Genomic DNA, 26622 nt, shown 5'->3' with positions numbered 1-26622 from the left:
TCTGTGATTCCTCCAGGCCGCAGGGGGGCGCTGTCACCGCCCCTCCCGATCGCCGCCGAGAGCGGCCCTTCCTGGCGCGCGCGGCCCATCCCGACTCTACCGCGAGCTCCCTGAGCTCCGCTCTGCCCGGGGCTCTGCTCTGCCCGGGGCTCCCGCCCGCCGCTCCGCCCGGCGCCGCCCGCCGACATGAAGCTCGTCAGGTGAGCGGGAGGGCTCGGATGGCGGCCGATGGAGGCGGATTGACGGCGCCCGCCCGCGCCGGCGGCCCCAGGCGAGCCCGCGCTCTGCGGGGCGGGAACGGCCCCGGGATGGGCCCTGCGGGGGCTGCTGGCGGCGGGGCCCCGCTCTGCCGGGCCGCGCTCCCGCCCCGGGGCCTGCGCGGGTCGCTCAGCAAAGCCCCCCGGTTTTAGGGGGAATCCTTTCCCCCCCGATGGGGATAGCGTTGCCTTGCCGGCATTCTGACCAGCTGTAAAATGGTTCCTACTTTGTATAATAATGGCTGTTTCGCCGGGAAATAGGCGCTGGGGCCGGCGGTGTCCCAGCTTCCCGTGGCTGGGCGGGACGTAGGGTTTGTCGCTGAAACAATCCCAGCAGAATCCGCGGGCGCCGTCTTTGAGAGCTCGGGACGAGCGGATGCTTGGTGTGCAGGCTGTTAAACACGTAGGCTTTATGAGGGAGTGATGGGTTTGGGTTTTTTTGAACGCGTTTTCAATTCTCAGGTTTCTGATGAAGCTGAGCCATGAGACTGTGACCATCGAGCTGAAGAATGGGACGCAGGTGCATGGAACGATCACAGGTACGGCAGGATAGGAGGCTGTAGCGAAGTGTTCCCAGTCGCCTTTCGGCAAACAATTGGCAGCCACGGCTCAGATTGAGCTTTTTTTTGTCCTGTGCTCCCTCTTGCGGGGACCCGCGCTGGAAGAAAAGCTTTTGAATTCACGTATCTGTGTGGAAGTGCGAGGTGCGTTCGTGTTTGTGTCTGGATATTGTCGGAAGTTGCTGGGAAGAGTCAGCTGTGACCAGCCAGCCTTCCGTAGGCAACCATGAAAATACTGGGGAATTTCAGTGGGTCACAGATTGTCTTTGATCTGTATTAGTGGGTGAGTTCAACCATGGTTAGGCCAGGGTATATTTTGTGATTATCTTTCTCTGTTTTTAAGGTGCTGCTGGGAGGCTGTAAATTCACTGTAGCACTGGGAGCCTCTGAGCCTGACTGTGGGCTTTGCCTCCAAACAGCCTCGGGGGGAAGGAAGTGAACTTTCCCAAACCGTCGCAAGGCCAGTGCAAGCGTGTTGTAGTCTCTTAGAATTTTAGCAGCATGATCACAGAATCATGGAATGGTTTGGGTCGGAAGAGACCTTAAAGATTATCTAGTTCCAACCCCAGTGCCATGGACAGGGACACCTCCTGCTACACCAGGTTGCTCAGAGCCCCGTCCAGCCTGGTCTTGAACACAGCCAAGGGTGGGACATCCACAACTTCTCTGGGCAACCTGTTCCAGTGGTAATTTTGATGAGTTGGTTTTACTGCTGTATCAAACAGGTAGTGGGTATGCAGCTAAACTTCTGTAAGATATTTCGGTGCCTCTAAATTTCACTTGTGAAATTGCAACAAGCAATAAAAATGTTGCAGCTGAATCACCTGAAGAGGGACTTATTTTTTCAATGGTAGCGCAGATAAATGCCAAATGTTAAGTGCTGATGTGGTCTCAGGTTGGTTAAATTTTGTACGTAGGCAGTTCTAATCAAAACTATAATTATTTCTGTTGAACATGTTTTTGCTCTGTTTAAGGTGAAGTTAGATGCAAATGCATATTTGCATGTATTTGCACTGATTTAACAAGACTGTGGGTTTGAAAATGTGAAGCTGGATGTGGGATTCAGGGCAAAAAGGAATCCTGTCAATGAGGGTATGCCCCCCTGCTGTTGCCAGGGGTTGGTCCTGTTAGTTTGTGGGTGTTATTGTTTAGCAGATGCTTCTTCGTTTCACTGAACTGAAAGTTGTAGGGAAAGTCTTTATGGTTTAGTATACGGTTCTCATGTATTAAAAAATGTGCAAACGATTTTGTTTGCTTTAATAATCTCAGTGAGGGACATTGTTCTGAGGGTGTTCCTGTGAGCTTTACTTCAGAGACATCAGGTATGGAGGTGGTGCGCCTTGTGTTTAACAAGGTAAACCCTCACAGGTGAGCTGAGGAAAGTGCTTTATCTCCTTTCCTGCACTCACCTCAGGCAACTTTTAAAAGCTCTTCTGCCGAGACACTCTTTAAAAAAAAGTACAACTCTGTCAAGTTTGAATTTTATTCCAGAGGATTAGTTAGGTGCTTTTTTGGCCAGTAGCAATCTGTGGAGATTTGTCAGAGTTCAAAACTGGCATTATTTTGCAGCCAGGTCCATCAGCTTTGATTAGAGGGGAGTGCACCACCCTGGTACCCAATTGAAGCATGCTTTGTTGAACCCAGCCAGGTGGGAAGCAAACACACTGCTGGTCTCCTGACCTCACTGCTCTTTCAGGCTTAATTGTTGAGCAAAGCTTCTCTCATTTACTGCTAAGAACCTGCAAACACTTGGAATGCAGTCCATATTTCTAAAACTGCAGTCTTCCCTTTACAGTGGCCAGTGAACTGTGTTCATAATTGCTGTGCTGTTGGATTGTGCAATCTCTTCTGGGGGTTGGCCAGAGTTGGATTGCTGAAGAGGCAGGTTTCATATAATACACCTTACATGAACCAAGGGTCTGTGTCAGGTGGAGTGGAGGGGCCAGAGAGCTCTGTAAAATCCAGAAGGAGGGGGATGAGGACAGAGGAAATACGTGGAATAAGCACAACACAGTGGTTCTTCTGATTCTGGGCTGATGCTCACTTGTGTTACTTACCTTGGTAACACATTTTACAGTTTATTTTTATCACAAAGGGTTGTTTGTACAGAAGTTTGAACACATTAAAATTTTGTTCCTGTGGGTGCCTTGTCGCTCAATTAGCAGGTGTTTGTGAACAGCAGCGTCAATCTTTTGTTTCTGTTTTGATTTGAAAAAGTTACTCTTGTTTTCATCTTCATAGCTGGAGATCAAATCCCGTGGAAAGCTCGTCATATGCAAAATAAAAACTTTTTAATTGCTTCTCATGACTGTTATTTAATACATGCATCCAACTGAGATAGTTTCCATTTTGGGATTACGCACAGCACAGCATAGTGGGCACAGTACTGGTTCCATACAATTCTTACATACTGGCTGTTCTCAGTGTGTGTGAGCACAATGGTTGTTCCTTACAGGAGGGTGTTTTATGTACTTTCGTGGTAGATACCACTCTGGTATTGGATGTATTTTATCAGAAAATAAATGCTGCTTTGGTGGTTGGATTTTCCTGAGGCTTACAGAAAAACCTCAGAGGTTTTACTTCTTTTTAAAGGAGTAAGGACAGTATTAGACTTCTGTAATAAGCAGCAGTTTATTTGTTGTTCAGAACTGAATTAACCATTGGCTACTGGGTGTTTAACCACTGGCTACCTGCCTACTGCCAGGACCTAGATAAAGCTCTCTAGCAATAATGTGTTAAAGGCAGCAATTGATAACTTATTGGGCATAATTTAAGAGAGAAAAAGACACGTATTTTCATTTCATTAGAGGGTGAATTATTTAATGAGTGGCAGAAGCAGGGATTAATGATCGGGCTAGATCTTGAAGCATGTGCATTCTTAAAAATAGGCAACAAGAGACCTCATCCCTGAAATCAGGCTTCTGTTGTTTCAGGAGTGGATGTCAGCATGAATACACATCTCAAAGCAGTGAAAATGACACTGAAGAACAGAGAACCTGTACAGCTGGAGACGCTGAGTATTCGAGGGAATAATATCCGCTACTTCATTCTGCCGGACAGTTTGCCTCTGGATACTTTGCTAGTGGATGTTGAACCAAAAGTCAAATCCAAGAAAAGAGAAGCAGGTTAGTTTGTGCTTTCCTGTGTTTGTTCTACCTTTGTATGCAGTTTAGTCCTCTGAATCTGAAGACATCTGATTTGAGTGTCTTAACGTCTGCATTTGGTGTCTAATTCCTTCCTCTTTGAAGGTTTGATACTGTCCTGGCTTAATCTGCCTTTCCCACCTTCTTGACATCTGCAGAGCATTCATTCACATGAAATTATGCTTATGGCTTTTCATGCATCTGGTTTTAAAAATGTAAATGTTTTGCAGCTTGAGTAATTCTTAACCTATCTGTCTCACAGTTGGCAACAGAGATTTACACTTCTCCGAGTGTCTGCTGGGTTTCCCCAGTTTGTATGGGGAGCTTCATATAGACTAATAAGAAAGTACAGGACAGTATCTCAAACAGTACTGAATGGTTCACTGAAATTTGGTGGTGGATAAAAATGGTATCTCTGAGAACTGGATTTGAGAGAACCTGAAGGAGTCTAGGCTGTATATTCCAATGAGCAGCTTTGGTTCCCGGTAGTGTTCCACTCTGCTCTTCCTGGAACTTTTATCTCAAAAAACTGTTGAACAAAAACCTTTTCCTTAGAAGCCAAATTATAGAGAGTAATTCAGTTTTAATCCAGACTATTAAAGATTAATATCCAGTAAACCCCAGAATATCCATAGCAGTATATATTTTGGCCAGCAGTTAGTCTGTGTATTTTTAAAATAGTAAGCTGTGAGTGAAAGCTAATTGTGCTCTAAAGTAATGTCGTACCCTTTCTCCTGCAATTAGTGTGTGAGTATTTGGATCTGCAGTGTGTTATGCATTAGTGTGCTCACCTTTCTGACATGGCGTGAGGAGCCCTTGGGTGCATCACCAAGTGCAAGCGCTGTGGCTGTTGTCTCTGTAGAGAATACAGATAAAACTCCCAAGGGGATTTTGCTCCTCTCACGTCCATTAAAAACAATCTGACCACATGGAGAAATGAGTGTGATTGGATTGCTTTTTCTCCTGAACCCCACAGTGTTTGGTTCTTTGAGGGAAGCAGCTGTGACAGCCTCAGTTACCTCCGTTTGATGCTCACTGCATCCACGGTGTGCGGAAGCACTCTGACTGCAGCTGTGTTGTGCTGCCTTAATCCGTAAATGCTCTTCAGCTTCAAGAGTGTAGAGCCCATGGTCTGTCCTTGGCAAGTGGAAGGCAGGATGCTGGCTGTGCTTGTATGTGGCACATGTGCCTTGGGACCAGGTGTGCTGGCGCTTAGCAAATGCAGCTCTCTACTGATGCACGTAGCTGCTGCCATTGTTTAGTCAGGTGTTGACACTTCCATGGAAATTACAGAGTCAGTTCGTTATCAGCAAAAACATGACACCATGCTTCTGTGAAATTTGCCTCGTGCCTCTGCTCTTTCTGTCTTTGCTGCATTTGTGACCTACATGCCAGAATAATCCATGGCCTGTTCCATGAAGGGGTGTTAGTGTGTGTCTCTTACCGAGCCACCCATTTCTGCAGAGTTTTTAGTATCTTTGTGAGCCCTGCACTCGACAAACATGTTTGAAATGAATCAGTAATTTCTTAAGTTTGTAGGGTGGCCTAGCAACTGGGTGGGTCAAGTCATGTTTCTTTAGGAGAAACCGGTGCAATGGCACGTTATCACTGTATGGATCACATGACCTTCAGCACTTGCAGCCTGAATTACCCTGTGCTTCTGTCTTCCCTTTACCATTAAATAGTAGTAATTAAAACTGGGGGCACACAGCCAAGACCTTGGCCTCAGAGTCACGTTTGAAATTGGCAGAGGTATCACTGAAAACAGCTGTTTGGTGGTGGGATCCCTTCAAAATGCTGCCCTTTCACATGGTGCCTCAGAATGGTGAACTTGGGAATCACACCATGTTAAAACTCTCATTTCCCCTAAGCAGAGTACTTCATAAACCACAGTGAGAGCTGTGGCCAAAAAAAAAAAAAAATCTTATCCTCTATACTGTATAGTAACAAAATACTCTTGTCTTACATACGCTTTTTCTGATCCCTTCTGGAAAATGAGATTTTAGGAAAACAAAAAAGAGGAGGAATTCTGTTTCCCTGTCAGACCTACCCTAGGACTTGGGAGCAGCCAGCTGTTACATCCCCTTGTTTTCTGCAGTGAAGCCTAGGACAGAGAGTAGTCTGTGGAAGTTGTATACTGAAAATCCCAGTACTAAAGATGAAAATATTGCCTGAGACTTACTGAGCATTAAAAGACTTTATGTCTGACTTCATGTCTCATCACATGGAAGCAGTGTGGTATTTTATGCTCGATACAGAATGTTTTAATCAAAATGAAAGTATTCCTGGGTCTCACTTGATTTATCCTTTTTCTTTCACCTGCTAAGTTGCTGGAAGAGGCCGTGGCAGAGGCCGTGGCAGAGGCCGAGGTCGTGGAAGAGGAAGAGGAGGCCCGAGACGATAACTTCTCATCACGCAACTGTTACCAAATTCTGGGCAGTTTCAGATATTTTTTTGTACAGGTCTTGTTTATGGTATCCATTTTTAATAAACTGAAATGTGAAAAGGTCGTCTTTCCTTTGTTAGCAGAGCCTGGGGAGGGAGGTGTGTCCTGTTTCCAGGGGCTGTTACAGACTAAGCAGGTCTTGTTGGTGTTGGTTGTCACTGTCAAGATTTTGCCCACCCCTGAAGACTCTACAATTGCCTCTTGCTTTTTGCCTCAGAACGAGAGACTTGCATTGTTGTGCTTTAACGATGTTTGAAATTAATCCTTCTTTTGTAAGGCACTTCCATCTTCTAATGGTTACATAGTTAAGACACTGTATCAAGAACCCCCCATCCCATGAGTGTTTCTCAAATGTTCTTCAGAGCAACTTTTTTAAAGTTCATAGATATAATTTTAATGTTTTCTATTACATGAAGCTTACAATTTAAACATGTTGCTTTCTTTATAAAACATATACATGGGGGAATTAACCAGGTCAGTGGAACTGCTGGATTGTTACATCTGATGATTAAAGAATACCTGGATATGAACTTTGTCAAAGCTAATTATATGGCATACTTTTGTTTGAGTGGGGCTCATAAAGCAGCTTTATCACAGATACCTTCTAGTGTACTTAAAGTGCATCCCTAGAAAATACAAAGTACAGCACAGTGCACAGTTATGTACTGGAATTGGAAGCTTACTTCTCGGGGGGAAAGAACTTGTGCAACTCATATATGTGTTTGCATATGCATATATATATATATAAACTGCTTTGCTGAACACCAGTATAAAAGAAGGCATGTGGGCCACATTTATCTCCCAATACCATGCTACTGATTTCTCCCATGTAGGAAGGGGATTATCACATTCTCACTGGCAGACTTCAACAGTTTCCTCTGTTGATGAAATACAGATGTCATTTGAAATAAAGTGCACTCTTAAGTGCAGTTGTCTTGAATGGGTAAAGGATATTTGCTGGTACTTTGGTGCAGGAACATGCTTAGTTGGTTTCTCATGTTTCTGCACAGGCAGTGCTACAACAAAGTGGAAAAGAATTACCTAACATGGTGTAATGGGCTTATGTGCTGGTTATTTTTTGCTAACTAGCATTTTGTGAGCTGCTCTTCTGGTTTCCCCCTCTCGTACATAGGCTATTTTAAAGCTTCATCTTGTTACAGAAGAGCTTTTTTTTCCCCAAACCATTGTGGAACCTCCCAAGAGCACTTTTTGGTCAATATAGCACCCACCATTCTCAACTCTATAAATAGCTGCTACAAATAATGGTTGCTGCTGTCTTCCAGAAGTGCCCTGTCACTGATGATGGGGGTAAGGTCTTCCCAAATCCAGCTGTCAGCATTCATGCAACTGTTGAAACTCTTTCCCTCTTCAGTCTCTTCCTTATAAAAGTCATTAGTGCCCCCAGGGGTATGCACATGGTGGATGCTGCCACCAGCAGCCCGATCACTGCGAGGGCATAGCCTGGGTAATCCTTCGTCACCAGCTGCCCCTGCAAGGGAGAGAAGCAGTGTTGGATCTGTGGGATCTGTGGGTTTGAGAGTCCAGGAGTCGGGTCAGGAGCAAAGCTGTGGGACTTCTAAGTGGGACTTCTGAGAAGCACTTTCTGGCTGTGCCAGCCCTCGACTGCCCTCAGTGCTGTTCTTTGCCCAACCACCCTGAAAACTGACAAGAACAGAGCTGCTGACAATAGGACTGGGGGAAATTTCTGCAAGCTTTGGTAAAGAGCGGATTTTGGCTTGATTTGTGTCTCTTAATGAGGTGGCTGGGCCCTGACCTCTGTCAGGCCTCCGTGTTCCTCTCCTGGTGGCTATGGGCTCATGCTGACACCCAGTCAACAGACCAGGCCCACCATGGGTCCTAAATTGTTTTTGTGTCATGGCCAATTACGTATTTTCTTTCTGCACAATGGGAACATTTCCACAAAAGGTTATGGAACCGGTGATTACTTATCCAATAGTAATTACTCTGCGATAAATACACAGTTCAGTATTCGTACAAAAGTGTTCTTGGCCAGGAAGAAAAATGGATATGGAAATTATGAAAACCATTCCAGCAGCAGTTCAGTTCTTTTAAAATACCACTAATTTTGTTCAAAATAATACATTTTGAAAGTAGGGTTTTTTTCTTTAAAGTGTTTTTTGAAAGATGAGATTTGGGTCATCAACATTAATAATGTTTTACTGTATGAAGGAGTCGATTAAGAGTCAGAGGGATGTTAGTTGATTTTACAGAATCATGACATCATCATTAGGTCGAGTTTTCCTTGTTTTTCCTTTCCACAAATTTAGGGGTTGGCCCTCACTCTAGCTGCAAGCTTTCCAGTTTTGTGGAGCAGTTTAGTTAGGAAGGAAGGCTGTATCCTTGCAGGAACTAGGGAAAGCTTAAAAAAAAACAAAAACCCCTCAAAACTATTTTACCTGTGTGGCATCCCATGCTTGGTATTGCAAGGTTCCTGTGAGGATATAGTCGGTGAGGTAAAATATAAATAGGCTTATAATTAGCAGAGGACTAACAAAGGCCCACATAATTTTCCAATACCAGTTTGGCTTGCGTCCAATCATGGTGTAAAGATCTTTCTCAAATCTATGTTGAAAAAAAAAAAACAAAAGCATATTTTTGAGAACAGCTGCATATGTTCAATTGATACCTTTTTCTGAGTTACTTCAAAACTACCTGCAGAATTCCATGTCAGATGAGAAAGGGGAGTACAGTTCACCACAAATGAGCAGAGAGGTATTGTCTGAAGAACTGGCTCACCAGACTCATCATGAGGGTGAAATCAAAACAGACAGTAGGACTTCCAAGAGAACCCCAAACTGCAGAGAGTAGCTAGAAATAGGTACAGCAAGAAAAGTTCTGGCTTGAATATAAGTTCAGGGTGTTTCTGGTGTCAGTTAAGAGAGAAAAGCAATGATGCTCAAGTATTGTGGAGAGAAAACTGCTGGGTTTTGTGTAGTTGAGTTGTTCTCACTGCTGTCTTTGAGGAAGTACTAATGCTGGGGAGTGTACCTAAAATCTCACAGGGGACCTGGATCTGACTGGAAGGCTTTGAACTCATCAAGGACGTAATACCCTTGTAGGTGCCTGTACATGTACTGTGCTGGCAGACTAACAAAGAAAATGCTGAAGCCTTTTCCTTTAGATGCCATGAGCACAAACAAACACCTCTGCTGTTCAAAACCTCTCCTGATGCCAAAGCTTCCTTTTGCCCACAAGGGATGACTTGGGACACCAGCAATCTGTGAGGTGACCACCTTGGAACCCAAACTTACTGGCACTGTTGTGCTCATGCTGAACGACTGTCACGGGAGGAGCAGAGTTTTGGCAGAAGGTGCTCTTGAGACCAAAGACCAGAGCAGGGAGCAGGTGTGTACAGCTCCTTAGCACTCCCCTGCCAGCAGAGGTGGTGTCAGCCCAGCCTGGCCCCTGTACAGCCCTGAACCAAGGCCCTGGAAGGGGTCTGCGGGGCAGGGGAGACCCCCATCATCTTGCTGATACTATAGCATAGGAGAAACATACAGCCTAGGGCAGTATTTTTATTCTTAGCCCTGCATGTCCTGGGTCTTGGCCACTCCCACTGTAAAGAAAGGAGGATTCAAGGTTTTACCTTCTTATCCCATAGATGTAACACACAGCGATTGTTTCTACCAGCACGATGAGCAGCAGAGAGAGGGTGGCTGCATAGTCATTGAATATGTCAAACCAGTAATTTCCAGCCTCCATGGTGAAGATCAGGCCAATCACACAGTTAATGAAACACACAACACCTGCATGGATAAAAGAGAGACCCTGCCATTACACTTGGAAGTCTAATTGTGTGTGGGAAATATCACACTCCTTGTGACTAAAAAACTCGTAGAATTTCTGCTGAGCAGCTTTCTCTGAGGAGAAGGATAATTCCTTTTCCCTTACGGAAAAGATCTGTCTCTTTGCATGTGTGACTGTGCTGGTGTGTCCTTAAACTGCTCCTCAGACCTGCATAGTCACAGGACATCAGTCCAGAAAGGTCAAGACAACGAAGTCTTGGCTATAGCCTTGTCACATATGCATGCAGTATCTGGTGTTGCCACTGGGCATCCTGCTAAAACAGGTTTTAAGATGGGACAACTGATTTCCATGCCTGAACAGGAGCACATATTACTTTGGGCCAAAGACAGGTGTTTCGCAGTTGGGATACCGATGATGTGACTAAAGAGCTGCTCACTGCAAGTATCTTTACACCTATACTGTCTCTTTGAGTTTCACAAGTCAGTAGACACCAGTATGAAGGAGCTGGGGTGTGTTGGGAAGCCTGTAAATACACAGCCACAATTGTGCTAGTGCTTTGGGAGTTCCGGAGGGGAAGTGCTTTGAAGGCAGGGCAGGATTTCACAAAGGCAGGCAAACCTTTCCAGCAGCATATTTACTATTCCCTGCTCCACTCAAGGTCAGAGAGGGACCCTCAGTGGCAGTGGAACATCAAAGCCTTTGCACACACACACTGTGCAGCCTACACTGTGACACGGCAGGCGCTTACCTGAGATCACCTCCTTGGGGAAGCGGGCGCCAATGACTCTGCTGTCGGTCAGCGGTGTGAGGATGGCGGCCGTGTTCCCCAGCATGCTGCCAATGCCCAGCATCAGCAGCATGAAGAAGTAGAGCACAGAGTACAGCTGGGGCACCTCCATGTTTTTGATCGCTTCAGAATAGACTATAAATGCCAGTCCCGTCCCCTGGACAGCCTGTCAGAGAGAAGGGGAGAAAAATGAGTTATGGGCAGCTCCTTATCCTTGATAAAGGACATAAGATGGACATAAGAGAGTGACTCTGTGTCGTGGTGCAGTGGTGGTTGTGCACAGCAAAAGCAGATGAGATTCTTGCCAGTTTATCCAAACTGCACGGACACTGGCGTAGTGCCACTTGTAGCAAAAAAACATTTCCCCCAAATCTTTGTGACCTGCCCTGTTCCACAGCCAGAGCCAGCAGTCAGACTGCACTGTCACCCAGCTCAGCTCCTAACCACCCAGGCAAGCCCCTTGCCCCATCCTGAGGGGTAGAAATGATCCCCAGCCCTGGTCAGGCATGCGGATGTGCTCGCATGGGGCTGCCCGGGCTCAGTGGGAGGAGAGGAGACAGCACAAAGTGGCAACTCACCGTGTCTAGCTCAGCTTCTAAACTGCAGTTTTTAATTTGAGGCACTAATTGGGCATATTCCTGTGGGTAGGTGGCCATGAGGTAGTCTTTCTTCTCACTGAGGTTTTCCGCTGTCAAAGAGCCTTCCTCCAGGTCAAAAGCATTCAGCAGCAGCAGGATCACCCTGGGAAGGATTGCAGGCATTTAATGGCTTTCAGGCCCAGAACACCTCATCCCCTTCTCCATCAGTGCCCAGGACACCTCATCCCCTTCTCCATCAGTGCCCAGGACATCTCATCCCCTTCTCCATCGGTCCCCACATGTGGATGTCCTGCTGGCCCCAGGGATCCAGTCTCCCCAGGTGAGAGCCATGGCACTTCCAGAATGGGATATGGGCGATCTTGCACTTATCTGTGCTTTGTAGGGAGCAGCTTCTGCACCCACACTGTGCTCCCAGGCAGGTATTTTGGGTGCCAGCCAGCGCTGGCTGGTGTCTCTTCCCCTTTGCCCTCCAATCGCACGTCCACACCCCATCAACTTAATGAGCCTTTTGGCAACAAGCAGGGACTAGTAGCTTGGTTTCCTCTCTGATCAGCAGATAGATTGAAAGCTCTAAAAATATGAGTAAAAGTGTAACTGCTGCAGGCCCTGTGCCAGGGACTTCATGCAAGCTTGCTGCCTGAGGACACAATCCTGCAGGCTCCTAGGCACCTCCAGAGCATCACAGCCGAGTAGGCTGAGCTCCTGGAACAGGGCTTAGCCTTAATAGTGGGGTGTCTGAGCATTGCTGCATTTTATTAATCAGTTCCCTCCCACTCCCTGCGACATGTGCCAGGACCAGGACACAGGGGACAGTGCCTCTGTGACTTTGCCCAGGCAAACATCCTCTCGACAAGGCCTGTGCCTGGAAGCAGCACCCAGGTGTCAAGAGGCAAGTCACTCTGACCTTTCATCTCGGGCTTCATCGCTTTAAATAGCTCCATTAGCTTTATTAGAGCAGTATCGGGTCTGGTCTTGGGGCAGTGCTGGCAGCACTGCATGCTGTTATTTATTTACCTCCCCTCTCACCTGCCCCAGAACGGCTTGCAGTGGGAAACGAGTGGAACACCAGGCTCTTACTTGTTTATACAGCTCTCATAGTTAAACGTCGCCTTGAAGCCGTAGATGGAGAAGGTCACAATGCTGGCAAAGATGGAGGTGGTGCTGTTGATGAGCGAGACAATGATGGCATGTCTCTCGCAGTTGTTGCTGGGCTCGTTGTAGCTGGCAAAGGCAATGAGGCTGCCAAAGCCAAGGCCCAGCGAGAAGAAGATCTGCGTGGCAGCGCTGATCCACGCCTTGGGGTTTGACAGCTGCTCCAGCTGCAAAGCCAGACCCAGAGAGTGAGAGCATAAAGCTACATATGGATTCCCAGCAATGCCCCTTCCAGGCTGCATGGGTGGGGACAGGGATGGGTCCCTTTGTGCACTCGTTTTAGTTCAGGGTTTTTTTCAGGCAGGGTTACTCATACAACTGAAAGTAATATGCTAGGCTATGCTAATGGGCAGGTCTTTTTCTGCAGGAGAAAGCAAGCAGCTTATGGGCACCATGGCAGAGCAGCTGCCACTCCACTCCTACTCCTGGAAATCACCAGGGTTTCCAGCTGGCTGACCTACGCTACTGCTGCAAAAATTCAATATAAGGAAGAGCATCAACAGCTTTTAAAAACCTACACATTCAGTAACTAATAACATTTCATGGAAAATTCAATAGAGTTTTTCTGTACCTTTGGTGTGAACATGTAGACAAGACCGTTCACAGCTCCATGAAGTGTTAATCCTCTGATGAGGTATATGATGAGAACACAGTATGGCAAAGAGGCTGTCACATAGACGACCTGAGGAAGGAGGGGAAACGTCTTGGTCTAAAGAATATATAAGACAAAGCTAATCCACTATGGTCAGTCTTATTTACTTTACATAAATCATTTCAATTATTGTGTTTGTTCTTGTCTAATAATCTTTAAAGAAATATTTTCAGACAAATCTAACTTTAGATTTACATTTTAGGGAAGCAAGTTTTTATTAAAACTGAAGACCTGTGCTACTGTTCCCAGGGTCTTCTCTTTGACTGGAAATCAAACAAAAGTCTAACATATTTGCAGCATTCGCAAACTCAGTTCTGCATCATTTAGTGGAGTAACACCAGTGTGCAACTGTGTATTAAGAACTCATTAGGCAAAGGTCATTCATCATTTGCTCTAGGAAGAAGGCAAGCAGACCTCATAGAAGGTCAAAATCAAACTTGAATTGAATCAAATTGAATCAAAATTGAATTGAATTAGTTGCAACAAGTTTAAGAGGTTATTCTTGGTTTATAGTCTCTTGGCTTTCTGTGTTCAGCTAAGACGATTTGGGGATTACAGCCCTCAGCTTGCTGCTTAGTGCAGGCTCAGCCAGGACATTGGGGTTTTTCTTCCCACTTCCTCATAACTTGTGCTGTGAATAAAAGGCGAGCAAATCATGCCTGGTAGATGTCTTTTTTTTCTTGCAAAGACCAAGGAATAGACGTCTCCTGACATGGCTCTGCTGTGGCAGACAGCTTTCCTCACGGCCAGCAGCCTGACCATGGTTTTGCTGCATTTACAGGACTTTTCTGGATTATTTTTTTAGTATCATTCAGTGTTTTGGTTGATCCTGTTTGAATTGCAACTTGACAGGGCAGTAGAGCTCAGTGCTCTGCAGCCATGGCCACTGCTTTGGGCACTTGTTTGCCCTCCCCACATCCTGCCCAGGCTGGGCAGGGCTGTGCCCCCCTCTCACCTTGCCAGTGGAAGCGGTGCCACGGAGGATGCAGAGATAAACCACCAGCCAGGCCAGTGTCAGGCAGAGCGCCTGCTCCCACTGCACGCTCCCGCTGGCCTCCAGCGATGGGGAGATGTTCAGGGTCTGCCGGTACCAGAAGTACTGGGTGGATGACGTCCTCTCACACTCCTCCTCGTAGCCGGTGCGGTTGCTGTTGAGGGGGCAGGTGGCCCATGGCAGGGGGTCCTAGGAGAGAGGGGCATGGAGTCAGCATGGCAGGGAGAGCTGAGGTGCCAGTGAGGGATGGGGAAGATGATGGTGAGGGTGCCTTTCTGCCTGGGGCTTGCATATCTCTGCACGGTGCTGTCTGGGGCGCAGAAGGACCCTCTCCCCTAGGGATGATGTCTTCTGACACTTTCCCCTGGGAATGACCCTCTCCCCAAGGACTGATTTGTTCTGATCCTCTCCTGTGGTCAGACCCTTTCTGACCCTCTCCCCAGGGATAGATCTGCTCTGTCTCTTCTCTGGGAACGACCAGACTGATTTTCTTCCTGAGGACTGAGCCTCTTTAACTCTCTCCCCCAGCGATGACACTCTCCACTTCTCTCCCCCCTGGCCAGTCCTCTCACATTCCATCAGACAGACCCATCCAAGGATGTAGGACACCCTGGCCATCAATGCATCACAGGGTTTGACCTGTTTGACCTGTGATTGACAGCAAGAAGACAACATCCAACACCTCTGGGAGAGCAGAGAGAGGAGGACACCACTGCCTCACTCTTCCCTCCAGAAAAGCCCCGGGTGGGTTTATGGAGCTTTTGCCACTGCTCCACCTCTGCTCTACAGCTGACGATGGTGCCATGCAACATCCAGCATCAATGCCAAGCCACTATGATCCTCCATGGCCACAGTGGGGCCAAACTGAGCTGTTGAGTGCCCACACACCTGGAAGGAGTGGAAAAGGTACCAGAAGGCCCAGGCGTTTATCACATTGTAGTACATGGAGAGGAAGAAGGAGACGACAACACTGGCAACACCTGCAGGTATGGAGGAAGACACTTGGTCAGCAGCAAACCCCCAAAATGCCCAGGGTCTCAAAACACCTGGGGGGTGTGGGGTGGGGGCAGCATCACCATGCCCAACGCAGGAGGGGCTTTGACCCTGCACAGCTGTGTGCACAGGGCAAGTCCCCGGCGCTGCATCCACCTCCTCCTCCTCCTGCCAGGACTATCCTGCACTGGATTTTATACTTTAGGCCCTGGGGGTGAATAGTCAAAGTATCATTAAAAATATATTGTGTGTGTATGCAAATTAACAATAGCTTGGGTTATCAGGGTAATTTAATAACATAATAATGTAGCTAAGAAAGGACACTGGTAAATGGCAGACAGCAACAGCAATGGTAGGAAATTAAGGCACTGTTTTATCATTCATATTGAGTTCATTGGGAAGTTGCTCTTGGGGTCAAAGCCCAGTGCAGGCAGCCCCAGGGGATGGGTTTAGCACTGGCATTCACACTGTGATTTTGGCAGGGTGCCCGAGGGCAGGGGGACTTACACCTCTGAATGCAGGGACCCAACACAGTGAGTTGGGGTCTAGTCCCAATGCCCTGCAAGGGATGGGATAAATGCATGCCATGAGGTGTCTGCTTTGCTCAGCCTGGTGAGGCCCAGCAGAACCCCAGCTCCCTCCTGGTTTCTCCTCTGAAAGACAAAGCTCTCCATTCAAAATTCACCCATGCTCTCTCCGTGCTGGAAAATAAAGATGAAAACTGAGAACATACCAACACCAGAAAGGTAGGGGCTTATCATTTTCCAGGCGCCGATGCTGCCCTGACGCATACGCTGCCCCACAGCCAGCTCCAAGTAGAGCAGTGGCATCCCCTCGGCAATCAGCATGATAAGGTATGGGATCAAAAAGCCACCTGCAAAAAAAACCCCAACAGTCAGCCTTCAGCAGATCAGCAGCAAGATAAACACCATGTTGCCCTATTTGTGGTCAAATCATGCTGTCAGTGTCCCAGGGGCTGGCTGGGTCTGGGTCCTGTCCAGGCACCTTGTGTATTGAGGGCATGGCCCAACCCTGAAGGAGATGTCACAGGGTTTCAGGCGGTGTCACATAGGCTGGTGGGTGCTGACTGCCCGGGCACAGGGAATTTTCCGCAGGAACTTGGCAGAGCTGGGATTTCTGCTGTTAAACTGTGTTGGTCACCACTCCGGTGTGGCAGGGCTACCCAGATGCATCACCGGCGGTTTGAGCAAAGTTGGGGGCTGGGGCTGTTAAAGGGTAACCAAACACCAGCCAAACCTTGTAAACTATAATGAAAGAGGACAAGGAAAAGATTTACTTCATGTGGGGTATTTTGCGGCACAGCCAAAGTGCTCAAAGTAAAAGTAACAGCAATGTCCATGTTGAATGGAGAGTTTTGAGTTACATACTGAGGTCTGGCCTGGCTTAAAAAAAAACACAAACAAACAAACAAAAAAGCAAACCAAAAAGCTCCCAAAACCCCATGCTGATCCCACAAGCACCAGCAAAGGGATGAAGGCTTTTCCCCCAGGGTCCCACCTGCAGGAACAGACTCTGGTATGGGAGGCACAGGCTCCCCTGCGTGGGGCTGCTCATCCCTACTTCTTCCCCACATGGAGAGCCACAGGGATGCTCCTGTGGAAGAGGAGAAGCAGCAGGAATGGGTTGACAATGAAGGAGGGGAAAGGACCTTCCCACTTGGCAACCAGGATGTGCTTTGGCTTAAATTTCTGCCAAAAAAAAAAGAAAATCCTTGTACTCAACTTGGGGCTCACAGGCTCGCTTCAGAAAGAGCTGCTGACTGAGTCAAAAGCTGTATTTTTGCGAAGGCTTCCCTGCTTCCCTTTTTACAGCAAGCCAAAATATTTACGTAAATATCTCTTATTCAGTATTTAATCTGTGGCATTAACATTCCTTGCAATGGGCTCTGTGCAGTGCTGTGGAGGAATGAACTCTGGGCAGCGACTGAGGAAAAGAACTGGAAATAAACACAGAGCAATAATCCGGTTTATTCTGGGAATTAATTTCCCACCTCCCAGCTCTCTTGTTATTAACAACCCCTTTGTTAGCCTGTTAGATAACTTCCTATGCCACAAGGGAGCTGCTGGAGGTTTAAGAGCTCCCACAGCTGCTCTGTGCCGGCAGGGTGTGAGCTGCCCCAGCAGCCACTGAGGAGAGTTTTGCCATGTACCACCAGAGGGAATCAGCATTAGACTCTCTGTGAAGGCTTTTCTGCTCTCCCAGCGGTGCTTCCACATGCTTGGCATTGACTTCACCACCTTGCAAGCAGCAGGAATGTCTTCAGGCTTGCTCTTCACCCTCATGTCCCCCTGCAGCTGGGGGTGCCAGGGCTAAGCCCCCTGCCCCTTGCTCTGCACCCTGTTTGCACACAGATCTTGCTCCCAACTCTACTTTCCTAAAGGGTAGAACCACATTGCCTCATACAAGTGACTCAGTGCAGCTGTATGAACCAACTCCTTATTTGCTGTGACTCAGTACAGCAAAAACCAGACCCCAGGCCAGATCCTTGCAGTTGGCAAAACATGGAATGTGCCCTGGGCCTGCTCAAGGCACTGGACTTGTCCAGCAGCATCCTCGCCTCTGCTCAGCATCCTGCTCTAGACCCATCCCAGTCTCATTTGAGCCTGGCCCAGCCCGCTTAGGGACAGAATAACTGCACCTATGAGGTTTAACCCCCCCTTGCTCTGCTCAGGCCAAGCTCTCTGGAGAAGAGCAAGGAGAAGGAGGCAATCTGCTGATGAACAGAAAGGCAGGTTATAAAGGAATTTAATTTGTAAATACTGCAACTTATCAGTATCATACTAAATAAGGGCTCTATTGTTCTGCTGGGCAGGACAGGAACTGGCTCTGTGCTTTTCTAAAAGGAAGATGCCAAACAAGCTGACGCCCCCCCTTATCCAGCTTTTAAGTTCCCGAAACCATGTTCTGTCTGCGTTGTTTTTGTGGACCCCTGGAAAGCCACAGAATCCTCATTAAGAAGGCAGTGAAAAGAAGAATTAAGAAAAGCAAAACCTCCTGTCAGGAGTTTTAGCTTCACAGTAGAGAAAGAGCTGCCCTTCCCTATGTAAATTTAACTGGGGAAGAGAAAATAATGGAGAGTATAATGGAAAAATATTCTTATAAAAACATGCTTTTCGAAAAATACTTGGGTTTATCATAGAATCGTGCAATAGTCTGAGCTGGAAGGGACCTTCTAAACATCATCTAGTCCAATGCCCTGCAACAAGCAGGGAAGTTTATTTAATCTTATTTCAAGTTAATCAAGTGTTCCAGTTTTGGTTACATTTCAGAGAATTTTTACTATCCACTGCAATACAGATGGCTGGTCGAAAGAACCACACAAATCCCCCAAAATGTCCAAGTTTTGCTGTCCTTCAGGATGTCTGCCAAGATAGGCTGCTAGCAAACAGAAACACATTTTAAGCTTTGCGCTAGAGTTCGGTGTCAGACATGAAGTCTTTACCCTTAAAGCATGGGTGGAGGAATACATGCAGAATTACAGCACACCTATCATTCCTGCTATCTAAACCACCTAACAAAGCTTCAGCCACTGCAGCATCTATCTTCTACTTAACTTCATCTATTGTATTATTTGGATTTTTCTGACCTGATCCCACAGGACAGCTCTGACACAGTCTCAGCACTGAGCTGGCTTTTCAAAAACCAGCATGAACCAACCCTTACTGCCACACATGCATTTAGAAGTAAGCTACAAGCCAACAAAACAAGCATAAAAGAAGTAAAAAGCACTTAAATATCTCCGTATGTTTCTTTCTGAAAGGAAAAAAACGATGGAGGCAGACCAAAGGCAGATGAGGCAGATGCTCATCATGTCCCTTACTGCAAGGCTGAGGAGAGTCCAACACTATGATAACAGATGCAGCGAGAACAATATAAAACTTGGATGTCTTATAAAGAGAGGCTCTTCATAAGGATTTTTCTAAACAGTGGTAGCTGTATATTAGAGGAGATTATTAGTGTTGGTCTTTAATTAATCTAATTAACTGTCTTGATTTCTAAGGAAGAACATCTGTGGCTGGTATATGATACAGACATCATCTTTCTTCTATTTGGACCCAAGAGAAGGACAAACTTTCAAAGAGCTTTTTCTTTTTTTTTTTTTGAGCCCAAATCAATGTATTCTCTATTTTCAAAGGTGCCTGGGAGGCTTTAGCTGTGGAACTCCTGTTGATTAAGGTGTTTCAGGCAACTTCAAGGCAGATTTCCAGCCAAGTTATCACCTCCTTAAAGTTAGGCTTTGTATAAAAGACAAAACATTAATGACAGAAACTTGAAATGATACATCTGATCCTTAAATTAAATCAGCATAAGCCTCTCCCCTTCTCAGTATGTTTCAAGTCCACATATGTGAACATACAAAGAACTGAACTAGTTTCTGATGACTTCAGAAAGGTTCGATGGGGCAAAAAAGTAATAGATTAATACCATGTGGACATGTATCTCTCACTCTATCTCCACCCTTTTAGAAAACATGGGCCTTACCACCGCTTCATTGCACTTCTAGGAAAGAAGCGCCACTGTATTGGGGCAGCTGTCACGTAAAAGCCTGAGGCTAAAGAATACATAAAATAAAGCCGCAATAAGACAGGTTGCACACCAACAGAAAGCCAGACATCCTACTCTGCCCTGGACCCTGCTGGGTTAACAGGGCATTAGCATGGACAACATACTTTTGGACTTAAAGCTTGCCACACTCTTCCTCGAGGGAAGCAAGAAACATGAACCACACTTACCTCCTCCATACATCTGACATAAGTAGGGAAACCTCCATACATTTCCCAGTCCCACGGCATAGGAAATGCACGCAAAAACAAACTGCAGGGGATTGTCCCATAGCGGCCGGGATTTCTCCATTGCCTGCTTGTAGGCAGAGGTTTCAGCAGAGCCTTCCTGCCTTCACTCCCTCAGGTACTCTGCCAACCCTGCCTCACACTCCACGCCAGTCCGGCTTGGAGGGGAGGGAGAGGCGGAGGAGCTATGCTTGCCAATTCCTATCAAGCTTTTTAATTACTAATCTTATTAACAGGCACATACTGAAGTAGGAATGCTGGTAAATAGATTATAGACACACACAGAACTATAAAATTGGTACTTTGGGTAAATAGCTGCTTGGGTTTTGACTGGCACTTCTGGGAAGGATGTGAGCCGGGGGATTTTTATCAACTCACATGCCAACTTGACACTGTGAGAAAATAACACTGGGGCTGCAGTCTGGTTTTGGAAATGGGACACTCCTTCTCCACAGGGCTCCCTTCCCTATGAGTGGCATTCATGTGCATGAGGTACCAGTTTGAATTCGATAGCAGAGAGAAGGGATTCCCACACCATTAGGACTGGCTTTAGTTGACTGTCAGAGCTGACTTCTAGGGCAAGGGATGCCAGGAATAAACGGGTCCTCAGACACCCCATCACTTGTGATCCAGTGCTCACCCCAACCAGTCCAGCACGCTGCCCAGTTCCAAAGGTTGCCTTGAAACAGTCCCTATCAGCCACACAGGTCCCCAACACTCTGCACACTTGAGTACAACACTCAAGTTTGACCCTCCAGCACTACTACCCTCCCTCTACATATTCTGCATGTGTGTGACAGTGTGAAACAGCCCAGTCTCTTTTCACTTACCTTCATGCTCAAACCCCACTGCTGCAGATGAACTTTTCTGAAGAGCTGCTGTTTTAAAACACTTTCAAGCAGCAGGGACCAAATATATACAAAGGTCACTGGGAAAAGGTGTCTGTGGCCCACTGTGGAGGTAGAAGGGTCTACGAGGCCTTTGGGTCGTCTGAAGGCACAGTGGGGTGCCAGGTCTGAACATGAACCCTGTGTATTTGGGCCCCTGCCAAGGTATTCATTGAGCTCAAACAATTCAGACAGGTCTCCTAGTGAAGGAGGCTGCCAGCAGCATCTGTAGCAATAAAAAGGGGCTGAACAACTCCAAGGACTCATCTTCCTTCCTCTGTTTAAATGTGTTTTTTCCATAGCACCTTTCAGGACCATTTTACGAGTAAGACTCACTCAACTGCTGGCAGTCTCGTTCCTCCGGCACCAGCAATTTGCTCCCTGCCAGCGCTGTGTGTGCTGCTCCAGCACCCCATCAGGCACCGGACGAGTCAAGTGCCAGCTGTAAGTACAGGGGAGAACCCCCACCATGGGGCCTTTGGACACGAGCCCAAAGAGCAGAGTGTGTCGTGCAGTGCTGTCGAGCCCAGCAGAACCACTCTGGTGGATGTGCTGACCAGCCACCTGCAGTAGCAAAGTCACAAATTGGGACATCGCTTTTCTGACTGCTAGAAAAGGTGACTGCAAGAGGTTTACGCATCTCCTGTAAGTGAATTCATTCTTCATGGTGTGTCTTAGTGGTGCTACAAATGAAGGCTGTCACTGGAAAACATCAGGGTTTGCCAGAGCCTTCCAGACTACAGTTCTGAGGGTGTTCATGGCATTTCTGCAATGCCCTAGCAGTTTTTGTCTTGCCCACAGAACTGCAACATGCCAGCTAGCCACGGAAATACGTCTCATGGGTATACCCCTGAATTCTGCTGGAAAAAAAAATCCAAGCGGATTTTAGATCCATAAGCTATTAAACTGAAAGACACACACTGAGAAGCTACAGATACGTTAGTTGTCTCAAATAATGAAAACCTTGCCAATTATTAAAAAGTTAAATGCCTGTCACTGCCAGTGGGATTCATTATAAATTATGTTTATAAATAGCTTACAGCATTAAATAATTTGCTGACAGGACAGCATTAAAAAATAGCACATCTCTAGCACTTGGGATGCTTCTGTGTGAATGGATTACTCCTATTGATGAGAATCATCAGGTTAAAGATTTACCTTGGCTCTGGACCTCCTTCCCATTACATTTCAAACTAGTTTACTAATGGACTGGAGGAGATCGTGCAGGCAGAGAGGTGTGGTGTCCTCATCTCGGGTCAGGCCAGATCAGGAAGTTCAGATGGAAAGAGATGAATCCTTGTGTCTCTCACAAATGTCAGTCTCATCAGCAGATCACAAACTACTATGAGTTTTTTTAAAGGTGGTCATGCACATAGGCACCCAGCAGAGTGCCTGTCATCTACTGGCTTTAAACATATTTAAAGGTATTTACACAGTCAACACTAAGGAATTCTTGCTGTAGGATTTTCCACACACACCTCAGATAATCAATATGCTATTTCTCATACTGTTCAAGATTTTATCTCCTTTGAAATTCCTTCATTTGGGTTGGGGAAGGACTCGGGCTTTATCTTCAGGGACAAAGACAAGCCTCTAACAGACATACAGACAAGAACTTCTGAACATTTCACTGCTCATGTTAAAGGTGGATTTGAAACATTTTTGCCCCCCAGCACCTAACAAATTTGAAATGTGGGGTTTGAGGGAGTGGTTGAGGAGAAGGGCAGGGGTTCATCTCCACAGAGACTGATGGGACTGCCCATGAGAACTCCTCTACGTAAACCTAGTCAGAAGCTAATAAACAAACCAGAGAATTCCATTTCTCACTGAAGCAAAACTGCAAGTACTTAGGCAAAGGTGCAAACTAAAAATCCCGGGCTTGCATCTCTTGATGCCAAATGATACTGGTACAGTAAGAAGGCAAGTGCCTCTCCAACTACCTAAAATGCAGACAAAAAGGGAGTCTGAGGTCCTAGCGACAGGTTGGGGATGGTGTTTTGAGGGTGTGAGAGAAGCTTAACAGTTCTATTTCTGAAAGAGAAGGAAACAAGGGAGGAAGGAATTCTACCAGGTAGCCTGGACCTTATTGTTCTACCTCCAACATGTAGCACTATACCACCTAGAGTTAAAAATAAACCCTCTGAGCTTTCTTTGATGAGCCACACATGTGGAAGGGAGAAAAAGTGTCAGCAGCTGTGGTGTTTAAGATCTGCCTTTCCTGGAGGCACTCGCCTCCAAATGGAAATATGGTGTCTGCTAGCATATCAGATGATTATCAAACACAAGCGATGGAAGAGTCTCTAGAGCCTCTGCAAATGTTTACTGATACTGTCAAGGGAAGCAGATACACAGCCAGGCGAGTAGCAGCTTTCACATATGGTTCTTCTGTTGGGATTCGCTGTTCAGTTGCTACTCTAAGCCTCATGTTTCCTTACTTCAGGAGAAGGAAAGAATCCATCTGGACTTCCAGATCTTTGAGAACTCACAGGCCATGATAACTGTTGGGCAATTGGTCTATGTGTAATTGGAGATTGCAGCTACTCCTCTAAGCAGTTATCAGGATTGCAATTATTTCTTCCAGTTAATCACTACTACTTGTTGCTTAGTTCCAAACAGTAGATGACACCCTTAAGGTCTGTACCCTGAAGTCATATCCAACCTCTTTGTCACCCTTAAAACTGTTTCACATTACGTCAGCCTCCCAAGAAAAGCATTCCTGAGAAGGGTCTCTCTTTCTAATTTCCTTGCTTTTGTTTAGCACCACGGCTCTATTCATCTTTCGACTATGTGATCTTTTAGGGTACTCAATGCAGTTCCGATTCAGAGAATTGCATCTAATTCACCCAGACCTCAGAACTGGCCTATGTAAAACAAGAGTCACAAAGTAGCACCTCACTAAATAAAAAGATAGTTGACCTATTCAGTCAGTTCTTCTGCTTGTCTCCTGCCAGTTCCCACTGTCTCTGTCAAAGCTTGCCTGCAGTCTGGGGAGGTCTCCAGGCAGATCCCTTGTCCACCAGCAGCTGTCAGTCGTGAGCTGCTCTGCCAGAGTCCTGCACCAACCACGCAGCATCACCATGGCTTACCACGGACACTCCAAGACATTAACAGGTTCCTAAAAATAATAATTAAAAAATAATTAACGACCAAAATTCTCTAGATAATAAGAATGAATTCTCTGATACTCTGATAATAATTCTCTGAAACTAAGAATGACATGTATCTACTCACCTTTATTTGGGGAAGAGGTGACTCCAAATAGGCTGCCTAATGTTACAGGATAGATCCAAAAGGAGGGCACATCTAGATGCTTCCAGAGAGAGTCTGCAGGCAGCCAGAGCAGGGCAGGAATCCTGGGCCAATGCTTTCTCAGGGACATTGTCAAAATCAACAGTCACAGGGTAACTCCCTAGGCACCTTCTTTGCTCAAAGACAGTTACAATAATAATTTCAATAACAATTTTTACCTGCTCACATAAAAACTTAGCTTCAAATTAAATTGGTTTTAACATGTTTTAGAAGGCACATCCTCCTAGAACAGATCAAAATTTGTAAGCTTGATCCATTCAGCCACCTGACACTGCAAGATGATTCACATTTGCTTCCTGAAGCGGTAAGAGTCACTTCACTGTGGTCTGCCAGCATTTGGCATCACACAGAAGCCAAGAGCTGACCTTGATAATGCCAGAAAAGGGAAATCAAATCAAGGAATCTTATGAACCTTTTGGCTGGATTGAAATCTAAATGCCTAGCAGATGACTGGGTTTCCCAAAGGTAAGGTATATGAGAAATGTCCAAACAGCAGCTGTCCTTAATATTAGCTTATCAAATAAAGAGGTGCACTTGCAGACCAAGTGTCAATATATATTAGTATTCATCTTAGGACATCTTAAAAAATGGCTATTATCCACAAGAGAAAAACAGACTAATGAGTACTTTAAAAACAGCTAAGGATCATCAGGTAATATACAGTCTCATGAAGAGCATGCAGCAATGCTGGCTCACTTATTAACGACCAGCAGCTGAGTTGAAGTCACTGTCAGTGCATAGGGTTGTTTGTTGGCTGTCAGATTCAACACTAGCGAAGCTGAGCTGCCTGAATTTTGTTCCCATAAAAAAATTTCTTCAGTCTGCAAGCAAAAATAAAATAAAATAAAAAACACACAAAAAACTGAAAACCACAGCTTTGAAAGATACTTGATTCCTGCAGACCAGCCAGTTATAGAGAAATTTTCTTTTTAAACATTCCCTTCAGGCATAACTAGGGACTTCACAACTGAAGTGGAAGAAATGGATGATGTCTACTTGAACAGTACAAGGAACAAAGGCTGGTAAAAGCAGTATTAGAATTTACACCTCAGGGAAGGAAGTGAAGTTTTAGAAATATCAGACACTGCCAGGAGAGATTCATATGTCATCTCCATCTTCAAAATATTGTACTTAACAAAAAGAGAACTGTTACCGTATAATGCTCAGGGTCTTCTTTGACAGGAATATCATCTGTCAAAGATCATGTATTTTCCATCAAGAGCTCCACAAAAGCCCCTTAATTAGTCATTCTGCAACACAAACCAATGTGAGCATCACAGTGATCTCATACTCGCTAAAGTGGCAATCTGCAAGGCAGGAAATCGAAGTCAGTGTTTCAATTTTGCACTGCACAGCTCTCTACAAGATTTGCCTTGTTTGAGGAGACAACAACGTCTGTAACAATGCTTTTCTACAGGCAACTTACTTCATTGAGACCTAGCCATATACTGGAGTTGACAGTCTACTTTCTTTTTGACATTGTTTCTAAGCAGATAATGGATGCCTATCAAAGAATCAATATTCTAGCTAAATCATCGGTCAAAGATCTATCAGAAAAGAAGCGCAGTAGAAGAATCTCTGTTTTTCTTCATCTTTTACCTGCTCTTTTAGAAATAGTAAGTGATCTCATTAAAATGAGTGTTATTACAAAGAAAAAACCCACAATATTCACCCAGACCAGTACTCCTGTTGCTCTGAGCAAACACAAGCCAGAAAGCTCTTTGGTACATCCTTATTAAGAACTTAACCTTTTAGATAACTGTAAAAGGGGCAAAATAATACCTTTCATTAACTTAATTGCCACTGCATGAAGAGTAGGTCACCCCATAATGCCCTACTATTGTGCTACAGCAATAATATCATGCTACAGACACAGGACATTATCCCAAAGCAATCTTGCTTAACCGGTGGGGGGAAAAGGACAAGAGAACTTATATAAAACATGGGAACTTAAACTTGGAGAAAACAGGAGAACTTAGACTGCAAGTGTATGGCAGATTTGAACGGGGCATCATTGCTTGAACAATTTTAACAGCCCTGCTTGTCTGAGAAAGAATGAAGAAAAACGATCCATTTCAGTTCAAGCAGCTCCTGAGACAAGTACTGTTACATGCCAGTTTCTGTAACACAACCACCCCGGCCACTTCCCAGCCCTGCCACTGCTACACTGGTTTACAGCTGTTTGACGTGATGTATCTTTGAGCACCACAATTCTGCAATTTACATGTTCTAATTTCTAGCAAGATTCTTTGCTGATCTGCCAC

At 45.8% G+C, this 26622-nt stretch overlaps 2 protein-coding genes across 5 annotated transcripts; one reads left to right on the top strand and one right to left on the bottom strand.

Moving 5' to 3' along the window:
- The first annotated feature begins 48 nt into the window (after positions 1 to 48).
- Positions 49 to 6936, top strand: SNRPD1 (small nuclear ribonucleoprotein D1 polypeptide). The gene is made up of 4 exons (XM_032678553.1): positions 49 to 200; positions 720 to 796; positions 3751 to 3942; positions 6288 to 6936. The coding sequence occupies exons 1-4, from the start codon at positions 187 to 189 to the stop codon at positions 6362 to 6364; spliced, it is 360 nt and encodes a 119-aa protein (XP_032534444.1). The 5' UTR covers positions 49 to 186; the 3' UTR covers positions 6365 to 6936.
- Positions 6754 to 26612, bottom strand: SLC6A20 (solute carrier family 6 member 20). Of its 4 annotated transcripts, none has more exons than XM_032678475.1 (13): positions 24281 to 26612; positions 23966 to 24164; positions 20106 to 21906; positions 16085 to 16225; positions 15247 to 15338; positions 14320 to 14547; positions 13284 to 13394; positions 12638 to 12879; positions 11540 to 11702; positions 10923 to 11127; positions 10014 to 10173; positions 8824 to 8989; positions 6756 to 7895 (listed from the first exon to the last, which is right to left on the bottom strand). In XM_032678475.1, exons 3-13 carry the CDS (start codon positions 20224 to 20226, stop codon positions 7746 to 7748), a joined length of 1779 nt encoding a protein of 592 aa, XP_032534366.1. In that variant the 5' UTR covers positions 20227 to 21906; positions 23966 to 24164; positions 24281 to 26612; the 3' UTR covers positions 6756 to 7745. The 4 variants fall into 4 exon arrangements, with proteins under 4 accessions (XP_032534376.1, XP_032534366.1, XP_032534360.1 ...); XM_032678469.1 differs by having other exon boundaries at positions 20106 to 24164; positions 24281 to 24723; positions 24986 to 26612; XM_032678495.1 differs by lacking the exon at positions 20106 to 21906 and having other exon boundaries at positions 24027 to 24164.
- Between the last annotated feature and the right edge of the window lie 10 nt (positions 26613 to 26622).

The sequence above is a fragment of the Chiroxiphia lanceolata genome, chromosome 1, assembly GCF_009829145.1.
Source record: "Chiroxiphia lanceolata isolate bChiLan1 chromosome 1, bChiLan1.pri, whole genome shotgun sequence".
Classification (NCBI taxonomy): domain Eukaryota; kingdom Metazoa; phylum Chordata; class Aves; order Passeriformes; family Pipridae; genus Chiroxiphia; species Chiroxiphia lanceolata.
Note: the sequence above shows the minus strand (reverse complement) of the source record. Positions and strands in the feature narration are given on the sequence as shown.

Excerpts from the sequence above, each read along its gene's own strand:
- SNRPD1 (XM_032678553.1), top strand. Across the intron at positions 797-3,750 it reads GGTGCATGGAACGATCACAG|GAGTGGATGTCAGCATGAAT; the intron begins GTACGGCAGGAT and ends CTGTTGTTTCAG. Across the intron at positions 3,943-6,287 it reads ATCCAAGAAAAGAGAAGCAG|TTGCTGGAAGAGGCCGTGGC; the intron begins GTTAGTTTGTGC and ends TCACCTGCTAAG.
- SLC6A20 (XM_032678475.1), bottom strand. The coding sequence starts at position 20,226 with ATGGAGAAATCCCGGCCGCTATGGGACAATCCCCTGCAGTTTGTTTTT. Across the intron at positions 15,339-16,084 it reads CCCCTACCTTTCTGGTGTTG|GTGTTGCCAGTGTTGTCGTC; the intron begins GTATGTTCTCAG and ends CCATACCTGCAG. Across the intron at positions 13,395-14,319 it reads GCACCGCTTCCACTGGCAAG|GTCGTCTATGTGACAGCCTC; the intron begins GTGAGAGGGGGG and ends CTCCTTCCTCAG.